Here is a 21,360-nt window from a genome sequence, read left to right on the forward strand (position 1 = left end):
TCAATCGGCCTCCTTGTTTCTACACTACTGTCCATGTTATCAGCTCCACTTACCATATAGAAGCACTTTGTAGTTCTACAATTACTGACTGTAGTCCATCTGTTTCTCTGCATGCTTTGTTAGCCCCCTTTCACCCTGTTCTTCAATGGTCAGGACCCCCACAGGACCACCACAGAGCAGGTATTATTTAGGTGGTGGATCATTCTCAGCACTGCAGTGACACTGACATGGTGGTGGTGTGTTAGTGTGTTGTGCTGGTATGAGTGGAGTTTTGAAATACTGTGTCCACTCACTGTCCACTCTATTAGACACTCCTACCTAGTTGGTCCAACTTGTAGATGTAAAGTCAGAGACGATCGCTCATCTATTGCTGCTGTTTGAGTCGGTCATCTTCTAGACCTTCATCAGTGGTCACAGGATGCTGCCCACGGGGCACTGTTGGCTGGAAATTTTTGGCTGGTGGACTATTCTCAGTCCAGCAGTGACAGTGAGGTGTTTAAAAACTCCAGCAGCGCTGCTGTGTCTGATCCACTCATACCAGCACAACACACACTAACACACCACCACCATGTCAGTGTCACTGCAGTGCTGAGAATGATCCACCACCCAAATAATACCTGCTCTGTGGTGGTCCTGTGGGGGTCCTGACCATTGAAGAACAGCATGAAAGGGGCTAACAAAGCATGTAGAGAAGCAGATGGACTACAGTCAGTAATTGTAGAACTACAAAGTGCTTCTATATGGTAAGTGGAGCTGATAAAATGGACAGTGAGTGTAGAAACCAGGAGGTGGTTTTAATGTTATGGTTGGTCAGTGAATCTACATAATTAAAATCAGCTCCACTCGTACTGATCCATTCCTTCATTTAGGAAATATTTAAGGGTTCATGCAGGTTGTATTGTTGATTCAGCATGACCACATGAAGGCCCGTCGGTGCTGTGGGAGATGATATTGTTCCTGGACATGGACTCACAGGCCCAGGCACTCGTACATATCCTCATGGTACTTTTTGTTTATTGAAGAATTGAATGTGCACTGATATTTCAGGATTTTATTGTTCTTGCCGTTGAAGTACATGAAGATGAAGATTATTGTTGTATGACTGAGCAGAGTTTGTCTGGCTTGGTTTCGTTCCTCTCACTAGAGCCCAAATTCTACCCCCCTGCACCCTGTACTGTCATGCATTACATGTTTAAAATTAATGACTGCATGTCATCTTTCACAACACGTATTTTGGGTGAAATATGAAGTTGTATTCCCAGTAAACGTAATGAATGTTAATAAACAGCACCGTTTCACCAAAACGTTCAGAAGTTCTTTTTTTAACAGACATAAAAGAATAAAAAAAATAATGGACAGACTGAAAAAAGGAGGGAGGGAGGGAGGGAGGGAGGGAGGGAGGAAAGAAAAAAGAAAGAAAGAAAGAAAGAAAGAAAGAAAGAAAGAAAGAAAGAAAGAAAGAAAGAAAGAAAGAAAGAAAGAAAGAAAGAAAGAAAGAAAGAAAGAAAGAAAGAAGTTCGAACCTCCGCTCTGCTACAGGTTGGTTGGGCGCCCCCTAGCGGGCATAATTGACAGTACCTGCAGCAGACAAAATTGGCCATTAAAGTCTGCCGGGTGGGAAAAAGTGTTTGTGGTCTTTGACGCTGTGTACAGACCCTGGTAAGTAGCTCGAGGCGCCTTTACAGAAAGTGGAGGAGCACGGACATCAGGGCGTGGCTCTTTGCACACAAATACCGGCCTCATTCACGAATTCACAGAATGTGTGGCCGAATAAAAAGGGGTGGGTGCGCTCGGCAGCATGAACAAAGATTGGCTGTTGTTCAGGGTTAGAGGGTAAGAAAGTCGGATCATAGGTCCTCATAACTGGTGCAACTGCGGCCCCTGCTGGCTGACTGATGGCGCCTGCACAGAGCTGAGGAATAATTCTGATGGGCATGTGGCCCTCCATACACAGTGCCCGTCGGTGTATGAACTCGACTCGTGCAGGTGAAAAATGCAGTCTGTACTGACTGTATGTGTCGGAGGGGGCGTATGTCAGTTGAGAGGCGTCCTCAGTCAGCGGTGAAGGGTCGAATCAGTATAGAGGAGCAACCAGGGTAACTGGACACGACTAGATTAGGGGGGAAAAATTGGGGGAAAAAAGGGGTCGGTGGACTGCGCACATGTCGGAGGGAGCATGAGGCAGGCAAAAAATACCCTTGGACACGACTGGAATCTCCACCAGTGAAAGACGAATTGACTACTCTGGGGTATTTGGAGGCCAAGTCAACACCTCAAACTGGTTGTTGTGCTCCTCAAACCGTTCCTGAAGCATTTTTGCTTTGTGGCAGGGAATAGCGTCTCCATGAGAGGGTGAACACGGTCTGCAACAATGCTTAGGTAGGAGCTACGTGTCAAAGTGACATCCACATGGATGGCAGGTCCCGAGGATTCCCAGCAGAACGTCACCCAAAGCATCACACTGCCTCCGCCGGCTCGCCTTCTTCCCATAATGCATCCTGGTGCCGTGTGTTCCTCAGGTAAGAGACGCACACGCACCCGGCCGTCCACGTGATGTAAAAGAAATCGTGATTCATCAGACCAGGCCACCTTCTTCTATTGCTCCGTGGTCCAGTTCCGATGCTCACGTGCCCATTGTTGCTGCTTTCGGCGGTGGACAGGGGTCAGCATGGGCACCCTGACTGGTCTGCGACTATGCAGCCTCATACACAACAAACTGTGATGCTCTGTGTATTCTGACACCTTTCTATCAGAACCAGCATGAACTTCTTCAGCAGTTTGAGCTACAGTAGCTCGTCTGTTGGATCGGACCACACGGGCCAGCATTCGTCCCCCACGTGCATCAATGATCCTTGGCTCCCATGACCCTGTTGCTGGTTTACCACTGTCCCTTCCTTGGAGCACTTTGATAGATACTGACCACAGCAGACCAGGACACACCCCACAAGAGCTGCAGTTTTGGAGATGCTCTGACCCAGTCGTATAGCCATCACAATTTGGCTCCTGTCAAACTAATTTTTCCTGCTTCTAACATCAACTTTGAGGATAAAATGTCACTTGCTGCCTTATATATCCCCCCCACTAACAGGTACCGTGATGAAGAGATAATCAGTGTTATTCACTTCACCTGTCAGTGCTCATGATGTTATGCCTCATCGGTGTATAGGTAGGTAAGAATCATTGAATTTCAACAATAATGCAAGTTCACAACTTTACCTGTAGAGAGCAGTATGGTACCGTATTATGTATAATATTTACACAGGTTATAACGTACTGCTCAATATGGTTCTAATAGAATAGCTACTGGGTTTGTCCTTCATTCTCCAGCCTTTCACAAGTATGTATGCATTTATGCATTTATGTATTAGAATCAGAACATCGTGCTTGCATGCCTGCTCCCACACAGTACTGTTTATATTCTGCATATTAATATAATCATATTAACAAGCTGCTCACAGGGTACAAATCCAAATTCAGATCCCAGTATGAGCTTTGGTGAGGGACTGCAAATTCAACTTTGCCCCTGCCAGCATAACAAAAGTATTTATGGGTGAATTAAACAGCACACACATTGGGCTTGTTTATTCTGCAGTCTGTAAGCAGGCGAGTTCTGTTCTCTCTGGAACTGGTGCAGAATTTCGGTCCCTCCTGCAGAATCCTGGATCCTCGTGTGGATTAAAGCAGGACGCTTGTGTGCAGCTCTCAAATTTCACTCTTCACCAGGAACCAAGGGATCCGGGGGGGATTGTCTTTGTGCAGCAGTCCAGCCTGTGTGCTGAGGCTCAGTCCTTCAGGAGGAATGTGAACTTGTGGAAGCTGGAAAGGTGCACGGTGCAAAAAAGGTGCGCTGCACAAAAGCGCAGTGGAAGCGAGCGCGGTTGTGCAGCCGCAAAATTGCGTTTAGATCCCGCACATGCACAGAGAGAGTGTGGGGTGGTGTGGACCGGTTGGCGTGCGTGGACCGCGGTACTCTGGTGCTGCTGCTTCATGCCACAGGAATGAGGATGATGATGTGGCGAAGAGGGAATATGCGCGGTGCATGAAGGAATGCGTGCACATGAGAAACCAGTGCAAACACCAGACCAGCCGCAGCACCATCATGGTAAGAATGGAAAGCCTGATCGTTTCTGCACCTTATTAATCCTTGCTTAACTTTTTCTAAACTTTCTCTTTTTTGTGCAAAGTGGTCTGCTTCTCTCTGCGCCCAAACGAAACAAAACCTGCAATAAGTATCTAAAAATGTGCATGTTTGCAGTCCAGGTCTGTTGTTTTGTTTGTTTGTTTTCGTTGTCGGGTTGTGTCTCATATTGCATCTGCTCTGCATTGTTTTGCACACTTGCATGTATACTCATGTTGCACATTATTACTGAACATAATAAACACATCAGTTATGCGTTTCCATCATATGCACGCATCTGTTGCACTGCAGAACAACACACACTTGACACAAACTTGTTAGGGTCTTGTTGAGGTTCCTTTCCATTGATAAATGGGGTACAGGGGCTGCGAATACGCACCGAAGGATTGTTGGTCTAGCCTATTACAATTATTTATTGTATCTGTCAGATATATTGCATATATTCACATATGCATACTAAAATACACACTATGCATAACACACATAATTACACATGCATACTAAATACACACTCCCACATGCACACCTCATATAGTTAAATATGCATATTCCACGTAATTACACATGCCACACAGTCTCACAGTCACTTATGCATATTACTCATATTTACACATGCATACTAAACTACACTCTTCCACATGCATACCATACGTAATTACACATGCCACACAGCCTCACAGTCACTTATGCATATTACTCATATTTACACATGCATACTAAACTACACTCTTCCACATGCATACCTCACATATAGTTAAATATGCATATTCCACAAACCTATACACACATACAAATCTACACACTGATATATACACATATTAAACATACTTTACACATGCATACGATACTACACAGTCCCACTTGCATACCTCACATCGTCACATATGCATATTCACCCTACTATATGCATATTCTACATACTTGCATATGCGTATCAAAATACGCACGGTGGCTAAGTGGGTAGCACAGTCGCCTCACAGCAAGAAGGTCGATCCCCAGGTGGGACAATCCAGGTCCATGTTCTCCCCGTGTCTGTGTGGGTTTCCTCCGGGAGCTCCGGTTTCCTCCCACAGTACAAAGACGTGCAAGTGAGGTGAATTGGAGATACTATTGGAAATTGTCCATGACTGTGTTTGATATAACCTTGTGAACTGATGAATCTTGTGTAATGAGTAACTACCGTTCCTGTCATGAATGTAACCAAAGTGTAAAACATGACGTTAAAATCCTAATAAACAAACAAACTGTGATTACTTGATTACTGTATGTTCATTTACTGTTGCCATTAATTGCTTAACTAAGATGATGATTTATCAGTGACAAAGCATACTTCAGATATTAATAATCTTAAAAGACTCCAATCTTTTACACCAGACTACAGTGACTTGACTTATGAATGTAATTGGTTCTGAAGGGCTGTTCTTAAGTCAAAATGTTCGTTAGTTAAACCTGTTTTTCCCATAAGAAATAATGTAAATAGAATTAATTCGTGCCAGACCTCCCAAACCCCCCCCCTTACCTAACCTTTCTAATGTCTTAAATGCTCTTTTTTGTTATAAATACAAGTATATTTTCCCTTAATCTTAAATTATAGAATAGTTACATTACTGTAATAAACAATAATAAACAACAATACACAGAAGTACTGTACATAAACACACATCACATTTCAGTACAGTACGTGTGCTGTACCATACACCATAATACATTTCCTTCTTTTTATATAAAATGTATCTACCAGAAACAACAATAACTCTCATATTTCTCTATTATTTCCTTTATTTCAGCAGTGTTGTATTTTGTAAGTGTAATTGCACGAAAGAAAGAATACTTTACTGAGCCGAGTTCCTTCTTCTCTCTCTCTCACTGTCCCCTCTGTCTGATACACAGTGACACCTACTGGCAGGAGTAATTATACAACAACAAATAGTAATAGATTTGTTCATTTTCTCACCACTAAGCTTTCTCTGCACATTCTTTGGGGACATTTTAATATAGAATTTTATAAATATAAAGAAAACACCAGAAAAACACCGTCCACTGTCCGAATGTTTGCTTATTGTATATATATATATATATATATATATATATATATAGAGAGAGAGAGAGAGAGAGAGAGAGAGAGAGAGAGAGAGAGATGGTTGGAGTCAACTTGTTCGTCACGTGTTTCACGAATTTCTGTTCGTAATCTGAAATTTGTTTGTACGTTAAGTTGAATATGGTAAAACGTTTGTAACTCAAGGGTCCACTGTATTAAACACAAAACTAATGAAGAAAAACTCCAACTTCAGGGGTTCTGAATGCATCGAATCGAATCTCGACTCTACCTTTCCGACTAGGCTGGGCGGCAGCATGAACTGTTTGTTCAGCAGATTGGCTGTTGTTCAGGGCTAGGGGTAAAAAGTCGGATCATAGGTCCTCATAACTGGTGCAACTGCGGCCCCTGCTGGTTGACTGATGGCGCCTGCACAGGGCTGAGGAATAATGCTGATGGGGGTGTGGCCCTCCGTACACAGCGTCCATTAGTGTATGAACTCGACTCGTGCAGGTGAAAAATGCAGTCTGTACTGATTGCGTACCGGAGGGGGCGTGTGTCAGTTGAGAGGCGTCCTCAGTCAGCAGTGAAGGGTCGAATCAGTATAGAGGACGCAATCAGGGGAATTGGACACGACTAGATTAGTGGAGAAAAATTTGGGGAAAAAAGTGGAGAAAATAGAAAATTAAAAAAAAAAAAAAAAAGCATCAAATCCGGGCACAGATCCGGATCAAATGCAAAACACAAATGTTTTTAATTCTGATTTTTATACAGTCCCCCGGGGGATGAGATGATCACCCCTATTTTCTCTTACAAAACAGTTTTTTAGGTTAACCACAATTATATTCAAAACTACTCAAAAGAACGTTGAGGACACTCTCGTAATAAGCTAATTCAAAACTGTCCAGTATCAGAAAATCGGCCTTAAAGCTTTTACAACCGATACTGAAACTTTCCATTCCATGACTGAGAAACTCTCCACTCCAGGTCTAAACGTTTCTGATACTATTTTATACAGGCTATAATAAAAGGGATTAAAAAATAGTCTTAAGTTACTGATCTAGTAATCAGAAGGCTGTCAGTTCAAGTCTCACCAATGCCAATTTGCCACCATTGGGCCCCTGGGCAAGGCCTTTAACTCTTAATTGCTCAAATTATATTCAGTCAATTGTAAGTCACTTTGAATAAAAGCGTCTGCTAAATGCCGCAAATAAATAAACAGGTCAGTGCAAATATTTAGCTGTTCCTCTGTGTTTGTATTCAAAAGTGCTACAACACTTAAGTGCTTCAAGGCCCAACCTATGAATTCAGTCTCTTACACAAACAAGTTGCTCTCTTATAAAAACTCCTGCATGTGCTACACACACTTACACATGTGATATTACTAGGGACGTAACGATGCACCACAAGACAGTTAAAAATCGGTGCACATGTGCCACGATTTGAATCGGTTATTCATTTAAGATGAATTGATATTCACTTTAAACAGCAGAGGGCGCTGGCGCTATTCACCTCGCCTGGTTGACGGCACTACAGGGTTGCCAGATAGGGGATTTTCCAGCCAAATGTATTTATGTGAGGATACTGTCTTTATTTGTATTATTCATTTATTTATTTAATGTTGGATTTGTTTTACATTTCATTTCAGTTTTTTTTACACAATAAGCATTATTTGTCATAGTTTGTACCTACCTCAGAAATAAAAGGACATTCATTATTTAGATAAATAAAAGATAAGCACAAATACAGTTTTTTATTTTATTTAATAATAAAATAATAAATAATAAAAGGAAACTTTCTCATAAAAAAAAATCTGGAAAAAATCATATTGTGAACCCAGTATCGTGACTCACATCACATTGCATCGTGGGTAGAGTGCATCGTTACATCCCTAGTTATTACTGTGTGAATTTATATGCAAAACAAAGATCTTCATTAACGTTTTCATTTCAGGGTGTCTGGAACAGCTCACAAAGCAGGAATGCACTCCAGACAGTGTGCCAGTTAATCACAGGGCATAAAACACATACCCTTATAGTTAATTTTCTGTATAAACAATGTCATGTCATGCTTTGGGGCAGTTGTAGCCTAGCAGTTAAGGTTCTGGACTTGTATTCACGAGGTTGCCAGTTCAAGCCCCACCACTACTAGGTTGCCACAGTTGGGCCCTTGAGCAAGGCCCTTAACCCTCAATTGCTTAGTCTCTATACTGTTATAGTTCTGTAAGTCACTTTGGATAGAAGCGTCCGCTAAGTGCTGCAGATGGTCCAGCTTTCTCCGATGCCCTCTGTCTGGTGTCGCTTGTGCTGGACGCTTGTAATAATGCGATCCACTGCGTCATGTTGTCAATCCAGCTTGTTTTTGGTCTCATGTTTTTGGATTTTGCAGAAAAGCAGAGTACCCACTCATTTAATGTCAGGCAGAAATCCCACACATTTATGAGAAGAACATTTCTTACAAACTCCTCACAAACGTTTAGCCAAAGGCGGTGATTCATGTGCTCTGTGTTTTCATCTTTATTTAATATCATTTTACTGGAGAGTTAAATTCCACCGGCTGATTGGACGGAACATGTTGTAAGATCAGAACCTGTTTCATCATGTCTCGTTTCATTCGTTCTCTGAAGAGTAAAATGATCGCTTTGTTTTTTACATGAACGTATATGATGGAAGTTTAATCACATGAGTTCAGGTTTGTGCACGTTTGGGTATAAAAAGAGGATCCACCAAAAGTCTAAATGTTAACAAGAAAAGGGTCACGGTTCAAATCATTTAAAAAAGTCCATCCGTCTGTCTATCCATCTGTCTGTCTATCTGCCTGTATATCTGTCTGTCTATCTATCTCTCTATCTGTCTATCTATCTGTCTGTTTATCTGTCTATCTGTCTGCCTGTCTATCTATCTATCTATCTATCTATCTATCTATCTATCTATCTATCTATCTATCTATCTATCTATCTATCTATCTATCTATCTATCTATCTGCGTCATGTTGTCAATCCAGCTTGTTTTTGGTCTCATGTTTTTGGGTTTTGCAGAAAAGCAGAGTACCCACTCATTTAATGTCAGGCAGAAATCCCACACATTTATGAGAAGAACATTTCTTACAAACTCCTCACAAACGTTTAGCCAAAGGCGGTGATTCATGTGCTCTGTGTTTGCATCTTTATTTAATATCATTTTACTGGTGAGTTAAATTCCACCGGCTGATTGGACGGAACATGTTGTAAGATCAGAACCTGTTTCATCATGTCTCGTTTCATTCGTTCTCTGAAGAGTAAAATGATCGCTTTGTTTTTTACATGAACGTATATGATGGAAGGTTAATCACATGAGTTCAGGTTTGTGCACGTTTGGGTATAAAAAGAGGATCCACCAAAAGTCTAAATGTTAACAAGAAAAGGGTCACGGTTCAAATCATTTAAAAAAGTCCATCCGTCTGTCTATCCATCTGTCTGTCTATCTGCCTGTATATCTGTCTGTCTATCTATCTCTCTATCTGTCTATCTATCTGTCTGTTTATCTGTCTATCTGTCTGCCTATCTATCTATCTATCTATCTATCTATCTATCTATCTATCTATCTATCTATCTATCTATCTATCTATCTATCTATCTATCTATTAATCCATTCATCTATCTATCTATCTATCTATCTATCTATCTATCTATCTATCTATCTATCTATCTATCTATCTATCTATCTATTAATCCATTCATCCATCTATCTATCTATCTATCTATCTATCTATCTATCTATCTATCTATCTATCTATCTATCTATCTATCTATCTATCTATCTATTAATCTATCTATCTATCTATTAATCCATTCATCTATCTATCTATCTATCTATCTATCTATCTATCTATCTATCTATCTATCTATCTATCTATCTATCTATCTATCTATCTATCTATTAATCCATTCATCTATCTATCTATCTATCTATCTATCTATCTATCTATCTATCTATCTATCTATCTATCTATTAATCCATTCATCTATCTATCTATCTATCTATCTATCTATCTATCTATCTATCTATCTATCTATCTATCTATCTATCTATCTATTAATCTATCTATCTATCTATTAATCCATTCATCTATCTATCTATCTATCTATCTATCTATCTATCTATATATATATCTATCTATTAATCTATCTATCTATCTATTAATCCATTCATCTATCTATCTATCTATCTATCTATCTATCTATCTATCTATCTATCTATCTATCTATCTATCTATCTATCTATCTATTAATCTATCTATCTATCTATTAATCCATTCATCTATCTATCTATCTATCTATCTATCTATCTATCTATCTATCTATCTATATATCTATCTATCTATCTATTAATCTATCTATCTATCTATTAATCCATTCATCTATCTATCTATCTATCTATCTATCTATCTATCTATCTATCTATCTATCTATCTATCTATCTATCTATCTATCTATCTATCTATTAATCCATTCATCTATCTATCTATCTATCTATCTATCTATCTATCTATCTATCTATCTATCTATCTATCTATCTATCTATCTATCTATCTATCTATCTATCTATTAATCCATTCATCCATCTATCTATCTATCTATCTATCTATCTATCTATCTATCTATCTATCTATCTATCTATCTATCTATCTATCTATCTATCTATTAATCCATTCATCTATCTATCTATCTATCTATCTATCTATCTATCTATCTATCTATCTATCTATCTATCTATCTATCTATCTATCTATTAATCCATTCATCTATCTATCTATCTATCTATCTATCTATCTATCTATCTATCTATCTATCTATCTATCTATCTATCTATCTATCTAACTATCTATTAATCTATCTATCTATCTATCTATCTATCTATCTATCTATCTATCTATCTATCTATCTATCTATCTATCTATCTATCTATCTATCCATCTGTCTATCTATCTATCTATCTATCTATCTATCTATCTATCTATCTATCTATCTATCTATCTATCTATCTATCTATCTATCCATTCATCTATCTATCTATCTATCTATCTATCTATCTATCTATCTATCTATCTATCTATCTAACCATCTATCTATCTCTGTCTCTATTTATTTATCTGTCTGTCTGTCTATTTGTCTGTCTGTCTGTCTATCTATCTGTCTATCTATTCGTATATATATATATATATATATATATATATATATATATATATATATATATATATATATATATACAGGTCCTTCTAAAAAAATTAGCATATTGTGATAAAGTTCATTATTTTCCATAATGTAATGATAAAAATTAAACTTTCATATATTTTAGATTCATTGCACACCAACTGAAATATTTCAGGTCTTTTATTGTTTTAATACTGATGATTTTGGCATACAGCTCATGAAAACCCAAAATTCCAATAAAAGAAAAGTGTTTTTAATACAAAAAAAGTCAACCTTCAAATAATTATGTTCAGTTATGCACTCAATACTTGGTCGGGAATCCTTTTGCAGAAATGACTGCTTCAATGCGGCGTGGCATGGAGGCAATCAGCCTGTGGCACTGCTGAGGTGTTATGGAGGCCCAGGATGCTTCGATAGCGGCCTTAAGCTCATCCAGAGTGTTGGGTCTTGTGTCTCTCAACTTTCTCTTCACAATATCCCACAGATTCTCTATGGGGTTCAGGTCAGGAGAGTTGGCAGGCCAATTGAGCACAGTAATACCATGGTCAGTAAACCATTCACCAGTGGTTTTGGCACTGTGAGCAGGTGCCAGGTCGTGCTGAAAAATGAAATCTTCATCTCCATAAAGCTTTTCAGCAGATGGAAGCATGAAGTGCTCCAAAATCTCCTGATAGCTAGCTGCATTGACCCTGCCCTTGATAAAACACAGTGGACCAACACCAGCAGCTGACATGGCACCCCAGACCATCACTGACTGTGGGTACTTGACACTGGACTTCAGGCATTTTGGCATTTCCTTCTCCCCAGTCTTCCTCCAGACTCTGGCACCTTGATTTCCGAAAACAGTACTTTGGACCACTGAGCAACAGTCCAGTGCTGCTTCTCTGTAGCCCAGGTCAGGCGCTTCTGCCACTGTTTCTGGTTCAAAAGTGGCTTGACCTGGGGAATGCGGCACCTGTAGCCCATTTCCTGCACACGCCTGTGCACGGTGGCTCTGGATGTTTCTACTCCAGACTCAGTCCACTGCTTCCGCAGGTCCCCCAAGGTCTGGAATCGGCCCTTCTCCACAATCTTCCTCAGGGTCCGGTCACCTCTTCTCGTTGTGCAGCGTTTTCTGCCACACTTTTTCCTTCCCACAGACTTCCCACTGAGGTGCCTTGATACAGCACTCTGGGAACAGCCTATTCGTTCAGAAATTTCTTTCTGTGTCTTACCCTCTTGCTTGAGGGTGTCAATGATGGCCTTCTGGGCAGCAGTCAGGTCGGCAGTCTTACCCATGATTGCAGTTTTGAGTAATGAACCAGGCTGGGAGTTTTTAAAAGCCTCAGGAATCTTTTGCAGGTGTTTAGAGTTAATTCGTTGATTCAGATGATTAGGTTAATAGCTCGTTTAGAAAACCTTTTCATGATATGCTAATTTTTTGAGATAGGAATTTTGGGTTTTCATGAGCTGTATGCCAAAATCATCAGTATTAAAACAATAAAAGACCTGAAATATTTCAGTTGGTGTGCAATGAATCTAAAATATATGAAAGTTTAATTTTTATCATTACATTATGGAAAATAATGAACTTTATCACAATATGCTAATTTTTTGAGAAGGACCTGTATATATATATACAGTGTATCACAAAAGTGAGTACACCCCTCACATTTCTGCAAATATTTTATTATATCTTTTCATGGGACAACACTATAGAAATAAAACTTGGATATAACTTAGAGTAGTCAGTGTACAGCTTGTATAGCAGTGTAGATTTACTGTCTTCTGAAAATAACTCAACACACAGCCATTAATGTCTAAATAGCTGGCAACATAAGTGAGTACACCCCACAGTGAACATGTCCAAATTGTGCCCAAAGTGTCAATATTTTGTGTGACCACCATTATTATCCAGCACTGCCTTAACCCTCCTGGGCATGGAATTCACCAGAGCTGCACAGGTTGCTACTGGAATCCTCTTCCACTCCTCCATGATGACATCACGGAGCTGGTGGATGTTAGACACCTTGAACTCCTCCACCTTCCACTTGAGGATGCGCCACAGGTGCTCAATTGGGTTTAGTCCATCACCTTTAGTTTTCGAAGGGAGGGGATCATGCTCTGTTTCAGAATGTCACAGTACATGTTGGAATTCATGTTTCCCTCAATGAACTGCAGCTTCCCAGTGCCAGCAACACTCATGCAGCCCAAGACCATGATGCTACCACCACCATGCTTGACTGTAGGCAAGATACAGTTGTCTTGGTACTTCTCACCAGGGCGCCGCCACACATGCTGGACACCATCTGAGCCAAACAAGTTTATCTTGGTCTCGTCAGACCACAGGGCATTCCAGTAATCCATGTTCTTGGACTGCTTGTCTTCAGCAAACTGTTTGCGGGCTTTCTTGTGCGTCAGCTTCCTTCTGGGATGACGACCATGCAGACCGAGTTGATGCAGTGTGCGGTGTATGGTCTGAGCACTGACAGGCTGACCTCCCACGTCTTCAACCTCTGCAGCAATGCTGGCAGCACTCATGTGTCTATTTTTTAAAGCCAACCTCTGGATATGACGCCGAACACGTGGACTCAACTTCTTTGGTCGACTCTGGCGAAGCCTGATCCGAGTGGAACCTGTCCTGGAAAACCGCTGTAAGACCTTGGCCACCATGCTGTAGCTCAGTTTCAGGGTGTTAGCAATCTTCTTATAGCCCAGGCCATCTTTGTGGAGAGCAACAATTCTATTTCTCACATCCTCAGAGAGTTCTTTGCCATGAGGTGCCATGTTGAATATCCAGTGGCCAGTATGAGAGAATTGTACCCAAAACACCAAATTTAACAGCCCTGCTCCCCATTTACACCTGGGACCTTGACACATGACACCAGGGAGGGACAACGACACATTTGGGCACAATTTGGACATGTTCACTGTGGGGTGTACTCACTTATGTTGCAGCTATTTAGACATTAATGGCTGTGTGTTGAGTTATTTTCAGAAGACAGTAAATCTACACTGCTATACAAGTTGTACACTGACTACTCTAAGTTATATCCAAGTTTCATGTCTATAGTGTTGTCCCATGAAAAGATATAATGAAATATTTGCAGAAATGTGAGGGGTGTACTCACTTTTGTGATACACTGTGTATATATATATATATATATATATATATATATATATATATATATATATATATATATATATATATATATATATATATACTGTATATATACGTATATATATAGGCTACGGCTTGGTTAAGGCACAGGACTAGTAATCCAAAGGTTGCTGGTTCAAGCCCCACCACTGCTAGGTTGCTGCTGTTGGGCCCTTGAGCAAGGCCCTTAACCCTCAGTTGCTCAGACTGTATACTGTAGCTGTAATGTAAGTCGCTTTGGATAAAGGCGTCTGCTAAATGCTGAAAATGTAAATGTAAATATATATATATACAGTGTATCACAAAAGTGAGTACACCCCTCACATTTCTGCAGATATTTAAGTATATCTTTTCATGGGACAACACTGACAAAATGACACTTTGACACAATGAAAAGTAGTCTGTGTGCAGCTTATATAACAGTGTAAATTTATTCTTCCCTCAAAATAACTCAATATACAGCCATTAATGTCTAAACCACCGGCAGCAAAAGTGAGTACACCCCTTAGTGAAAGTTCCTGAAGTGTCAATATTTTGTGTGGCCACCATTATTTCCCAGAACTGCCTTAACTCTCCTGGGCATGGAGTTTACCAGAGCTTCACAGGTTGCCACTGGAATGCTTTTCCACTCCTCCATGACGACATCACGGAGCTGGCGGATATTCGAGACTTTGCACTCCTCCACCTTCCGCTTGAGGATGCCCCAAAGATGTTCTATTGGGTTTAGGTCTGGAGACATGCTTGGCCAGTCCATCACCTTTACCCTCAGCCTCTTCAATAAAGCAGTGGTCATCTTAGAGGTGTGTTTGGGGTCATTATCATGCTGGAACACTGCCCTGCGACCCAGTTTCCGGAGGGAGGGGATCATGCTCTGCTCAGTATTTCACAGTACATATTGGAGTTCATGTGTCCCTCAATGAAATGTAACTCCCCAACACCTGCTGCACTCATGCAGCCCCAGACCATGGCATTCCCACCACCATGCTTGACTGTAGGCATGACACACTTATCTTTGTACTCCTCACCTGATTGCCGCCACACATGCTTGAGACCATCTGAACCAAACAAATTAATCTTGGTCTCATCAGACCATAGGACATGGTTCCAGTAATCCATGTCCTTTGTTGACATGTCTTCAGCAAACTGTTTGCGGGCTTTCTTGTGTAGAGACTTCAGAAGAGGCTTCCTTCTGGGGTGACAGCCATGCAGACCAATTTGATGTAGTGTGCGGCGTATGGTCTGAGCACTGACAGGCTGACCCCCCACCTTTTCAATCTCTGCAGCAATGCTGACAGCACTCCTGCGCCTATCTTTCAAAGACAGCAGTTGGATGTGACGCTGAGCACGTGCACTCAGCTTCTTTGGACGACCAACGCGAGGTCTGTTCTGAGTGGACCCTGCTCTTTTAAAACGCTGGATGATCTTGGCCACTGTGCTGCAGCTCAGTTTCAGGGTGTTGGCAATCTTCTTGTAGCGTTGGCCATCTTCATGTAGCGCAACAATTCGTCTTTTAAGATCCTCAGAGAGTTCTTTGCCATGAGGTGCCATGTTGGAACTTTCAGTGACCAGTATGAGAGAGTGTGAGAGCTGTACTACTAAATTGAACACACCTGCTCCCTATGCACACCTGAGACCTAGTAACACTAACAAATCACATGACATTTTGGAGGGAAAATGACAAGCAGTGCTCAATTTGGACATTTAGGGGTGTAGTCTCTTAGGGGTGTACTCACTTTTGTTGCCGGTGGTTTAGACATTAATGGCTGTATATTGAGTTATTTTGAGGGAAGAATAAATTTACACTGTTATATAAGCTGCACACAGACTACTTTTCATTGTGTCAAAGTGTCATTTTGTCAGTGTTGTCCCATGAAAAGATATACTTAAATATCTGCAGAAATGTGAGGGGTGTACTCACTTTTGTGATACACTGTATATATATATGTCTATCTGTCTAAATATCTGTCTGCCTGCCTGTCTGCCTGCCTGTCTATATATCTGTCTGTCCATATATCTGTCTGTCTTCATATCTGTCTGTCTTCATATCTATCTATCTGTCTGTTTATCTGTCTGTCTATCTCTCTATCTGTCTGTTTATCTGTAAATCTATCTATATATACAGTATGTCTATCTGTCTGTCTGTCTAATCTAATGAGAAATTAAATTAGCTTATTATAGATTATAGATAAATTAAACTAAGATTATAGATCTTTTTTACACCACCACGTTATTTATCCACTTTGCTTTATGTTTTCTTTTAACACAGCAGATTTTTTTTTCCCCTGAACATTGATTAAAATCTCAGGACGATCATGACAAACGTTCTTTATGATTGTGTGTAAATCTTTGACGTGAGCTGTAGTTTTGGAAGCTGATGAGCTCTGTACACGCTTACCACAGAGGTTTGGTGAACGACTAACTTTGAGTGATGAAGCTTAAGTGAAGCTGTAGTTTTGGAAGCTGATGAGCTCTGTACACGTTTACCACAGAGGTTTGGTGAACGACTGCAGGAATTTGAGTGATAAAGCCTGAAAACGCCGAGGCGGTACTCAGCTGGAACGCCGTGCATCATTAATGACACGTGTGTTACTCACCTCTCGGACTGGAAATCACACTTAGTCACATAGCTGCTCCAGCGATGTGCTCATTTACTGGAAATGCATGTTTTTAGATGGAAAATAATAACATTTTATAATGTGTCACGCTAATGTTTTGTAGTAAAAATTAAACTGAGAGCAATTTAAACGTGCCAAAGCAAAAAAATATCCATATTTAGTGAAATAAAGGATGACAATAATAATCGAGGCCAGATAGGACGCCTTTATCAAATTCTTTATTCGCATATCTCAGCTGGGATCAGTCATTATACAGCGAGGTTAAGGGCCTTGTTCAAGGGCCCAACAGTGGCTGCATAGCAAAGCTGTGATTCAGACCCACAAGTTTCTAACAGCTTTGCCCACTAGGCCACCACTGTCCCGTCCACGATATATTTACATTTACATTTTTAGCATTTAGCAGACGCTTTTATTCTAAGTGACTTACATTATACAGTCTAAGCAATTGAGGGTTAGGGGCCTTGCTCAAGGGCCCAACAGTGGCAACCTGGCAGTGGTGGGGCAACCTGCTGCTTACTAGTCCAGTACCTTAACCGCTAGGCTACAGCTGCCAACGATAAAAGCTCATCAAACATACATGATATGAAGACCTTCCTCCAGTCTGGATCCAGTGCAGCTTATTCTGCAAAGTACAGCAGTTTCATAAGAAATATCAGTAAACCCCAAATCAGAAAAAGTTGGGACAGTATGGAAAATGCAAGTAAAATAAAAACACAGAGTTTCTTTCATTTACTTTGACTTTTATTTGATGTCAGACAGGATGAACCTGAGATATTTCATGTTTTTCATGTTTCATGTTTTCATGTTTTTCATTCCTGCATTTCAGGCCTGCAACACATTCCAAAAAATGTTGGGACGGGGGCAGTTTAGGGCTAGTAATGAGGTGAAAACACTAAATAATGATGTGATTCCAAACAGGTGATGTGAACAGGTGATTGTAATCATGATTTGGTACAAAAGCAGCATCCAGGAAAGGCTGAGAGTCTCTGATGAGTAAAGATGATCAGAGGATCCAGTTTGTCCACAAACGTGTGAGAAAATGATTGAAATGTTTAAAAACAATGAACCTCAAAGAAAGATCAGAAGGGATTTGCATATTTCTCCCTCTACAGTGCAGAATATCATTAAACCATTCAAGGAATCGGGAGGAATTTCAGTGTGTAAAGGCCAAGGGTGCGAGCTTAATCTGAGCTCAGGTTCATCCTGTCTGTAATCAAATAAGTCAAAGTAAATGTAAGAAACTCAGTTTTTATTATCTGCATTTTCCATACTGTCCCAAGTTTTTATGATTTGGGGTTGGAAATAAACAATATGAATAAAAATCCTCCTACTGTTTGCCAGGACGTTTTGACTGATCAAGTGAAGGAAAAAAAAAACGAGCAAAAATGCATCTGGATAAAATCAGCTGATCAGTTTATTAGCAGCACATGTGGGTAAAGTTAAAAATAAGATAAAGATATAAAACTGCACACATTAAACAGCTCCTCTCTAAACGCTTCTGCTTTATAGATAATAAAAAATATCTACTGTTAGCACTGAATAGAAATGAAATGTACACTCAAAGGATTTAGTATTGAAATACATTTGAATACAAATTCTATATTTGAATAAAGTTGGATTACTGTGTAAAACGCAGATCTGTGATTTGTTAATTTTCTTAAATCTTTATTTAACTGGCAAAAGTAGAAAAAAAAATTCAAAGTTTTCATTATATACAATAATAATAATAATATACAATAATAATAATAAATAATAATAATATACAATAATAATAATAATAACATACAATAATAATAATATACAATAATAATATACAATAATAATAATAATATACAATAATAATAATAATATACAATAATAATAATAGATAATAATAATAATAATAATAATAGACAATAATAATAGTAAAAGACAATAGCAACAATAAAATAATAACAATAAAATATTAATAATATAATAAAGTTTAATAAAAATAGAAGCAGGTGCACAGTGACTCGGTGGGTAGCACTGTCGCCTCACAGCAAGAAGTCCTTTCTGTGTGGAGTTTGCATGTTCTCCCTGTGTCTGCGTGGGTTTCCTCCGGGAGCTCCGGTTTCCTCCCACAGTCCAAAAGCATGCAGTCAGATTAATGAATTGGAGAATTGGAGAATTGTCCTACAGGTGAATGGGTGTGTGTATGAGTGTGTGTGTGTGTGTGTGTGTGTGTGTATGTTTGTCTGCCCTGCGATGGACAGGCTCCCCGTCCAGGGTGTTGGTATGGTAATAATATTAATAATATACGATAACAATAATAATAATCATTATAAATGTTAATAGTAAACAATAATAAATAAAAGCACAATATAAGCATGCAAAAATATTTGTTATTTATTTATTTATTATTAATGTTGATTAAAGGTTTTTAGTGTGATTAAGATCTTAAATCTGAGCTACTGGCAACAGAACAAACACAGGAGGATTTTACTGCATAAAATTATTTATTACTGAGGTTGTTCAACAGGGAACCTGATTTATGCAGCAGAAGAGAGTCTGCAGGCTCTGTAACACACACACACACACACACACACACACTCAGGAAGGGACACAGTTGCATGTATTTTTGACTCTGAGATGAAACAGAAGCATCAGTTTTACTTTCCTCATTCACTCTTCATCATGATTATTCTCTTACACACACACACACATTCTTGTACACGTCACACTGTTGATCAAAGACCTTACCGTTTTCCCTTGCATCTCGTTAACCTATTTTACTAACCGCTTTATTCTGTAAGGGGCCACGCTGGACAGAGCTCCACAAACTTACACATTTGTTCAATAACTCACAAATTACACTCACTCTTATTCACTTTCTTAACCGCTTATCCAGTCAGGGTCACAGGGGGTGCTGGAGCCTATCCCAGCTTTTCAATGGGCGCAAGGAACACAGTAACACCCTGGATGGGGCGCCAGTCCATCCCAGGACAGACACACATACACACACGTTCACCTATAGGGCAATTCAGTGTCTCCAATTATCCTGACTGCATGTCTTTGGACTGTGGGAGGAAACACACGCAGACATGGGGAGAACATGCAAACTCTACCTGAGAATCGAACCCAGGACCTTCTTGCTTAGATTAACTTAAATTAACGTACAGACAGACAGAGATTATAAAGAGACAGATAGACAGACAGACAGATCATCTGTTTTTTCATTAACGCTCACAAACGAGTGTCCTGCGCTGGCTGTTTCTCGACTGTCTCTACTTTCCTCAGAGTACGAGAACCTGTGTTAATCATGAGCGCGTCCGTGAGTTCTAGCTCTAAGCCAGAGGCGATGTAATTATTCCGCTCCGGCAGCTCATCAGAAGGCCCGGATCATTATCCTTGAAATTGAGTCTGACCTCTCGAGTCCGACGCCTTAATCGTCTCCTCGGTGGGTTCTGCCGTAACCTGTCCCCGCTGCCTCTTTAATACCCTCCATGTTTAATGAGCTTAGCTTCTCTGGAGGTTTGCCTGGATAAAATAAAGTAAATGATCTCACCTGTAGACGGACCTGGATGTTTATAGAGACGGCAGAATTTTCAGTTGTCCGAAAGAAAATGATACTGTTTTATTTCTTAAGTATGAATGGATTGCCAGGCTTTTGACCATATAAGTAATGTAAGCGATTGCTCAGGATTGGCAAAGTAATTGTATGTAAGTGGTGGCACCATGACAATGTGTATATATTTAAGTTTAAATATTTGACAAATATATTAATATTGCAGCTAAGTTATTGAACTTCAATAAATAAACAGCATATCTTAAACAAGACAACTAACAAACACCTTTATGGTCAGAAAATCGTATTACTTTCCATTCAGCGTTTGGCCCTAAACAATAAAAACAACAGGGGTGGCTCGGTGGGTAACACTGTCGCCTCACAGCAAGAAGGTCCTGGGTTCCATCCCCAGGCGGGGTGGTCCGGGTCCTTTCTGTGTGGAGTTTGCACGTTCTCCCTGTGTCTGTGTGGGTTTCCTCCAGGTGCTCCGGTTTCCTCCCACAATCCAAAGAGAATGAATTGGAGATACAAAATTGTCCACGACTGTGTTTGATATAACCTTGTGAACTGAAGAATCTTGTGTAATGAGTGACTACCGTTCCTGTCATGAATGTAACCAAAGTGTAAAACAAACAAACAATAAAAACAACAAACAGTTCATCAGTAGAGCTATTCCGCCGGAATGTGTCTAGGTACGTGCATTTGGAAATGTTCAC

General features: G+C 39.9%; 1 protein-coding gene across 1 annotated transcript in view; it reads left to right on the top strand.

Annotated features, from left to right (window-relative positions):
* Positions 1–2,491: 2,491 nt before the first annotated feature.
* Positions 2,492–21,360, top strand: part of gask1a (golgi associated kinase 1A) — a 48,575-nt gene continuing 29,706 nt past the window's right edge. The window contains exons 1-3 of the mRNA XM_062992324.1: positions 2,492–2,519; positions 3,635–3,824; positions 3,997–4,102. Of these exons, the coding sequence (XP_062848394.1) occupies positions 2,492–2,519; positions 3,635–3,824; positions 3,997–4,102 (324 nt within the window). The remainder of the gene's footprint in view (positions 2,520–3,634; positions 3,825–3,996; positions 4,103–21,360) is intronic.

The sequence above is a fragment of the Trichomycterus rosablanca genome, chromosome 3, assembly GCF_030014385.1.
Source record: "Trichomycterus rosablanca isolate fTriRos1 chromosome 3, fTriRos1.hap1, whole genome shotgun sequence".
Taxonomy (NCBI): Eukaryota; Metazoa; Chordata; class Actinopteri; order Siluriformes; family Trichomycteridae; genus Trichomycterus; species Trichomycterus rosablanca.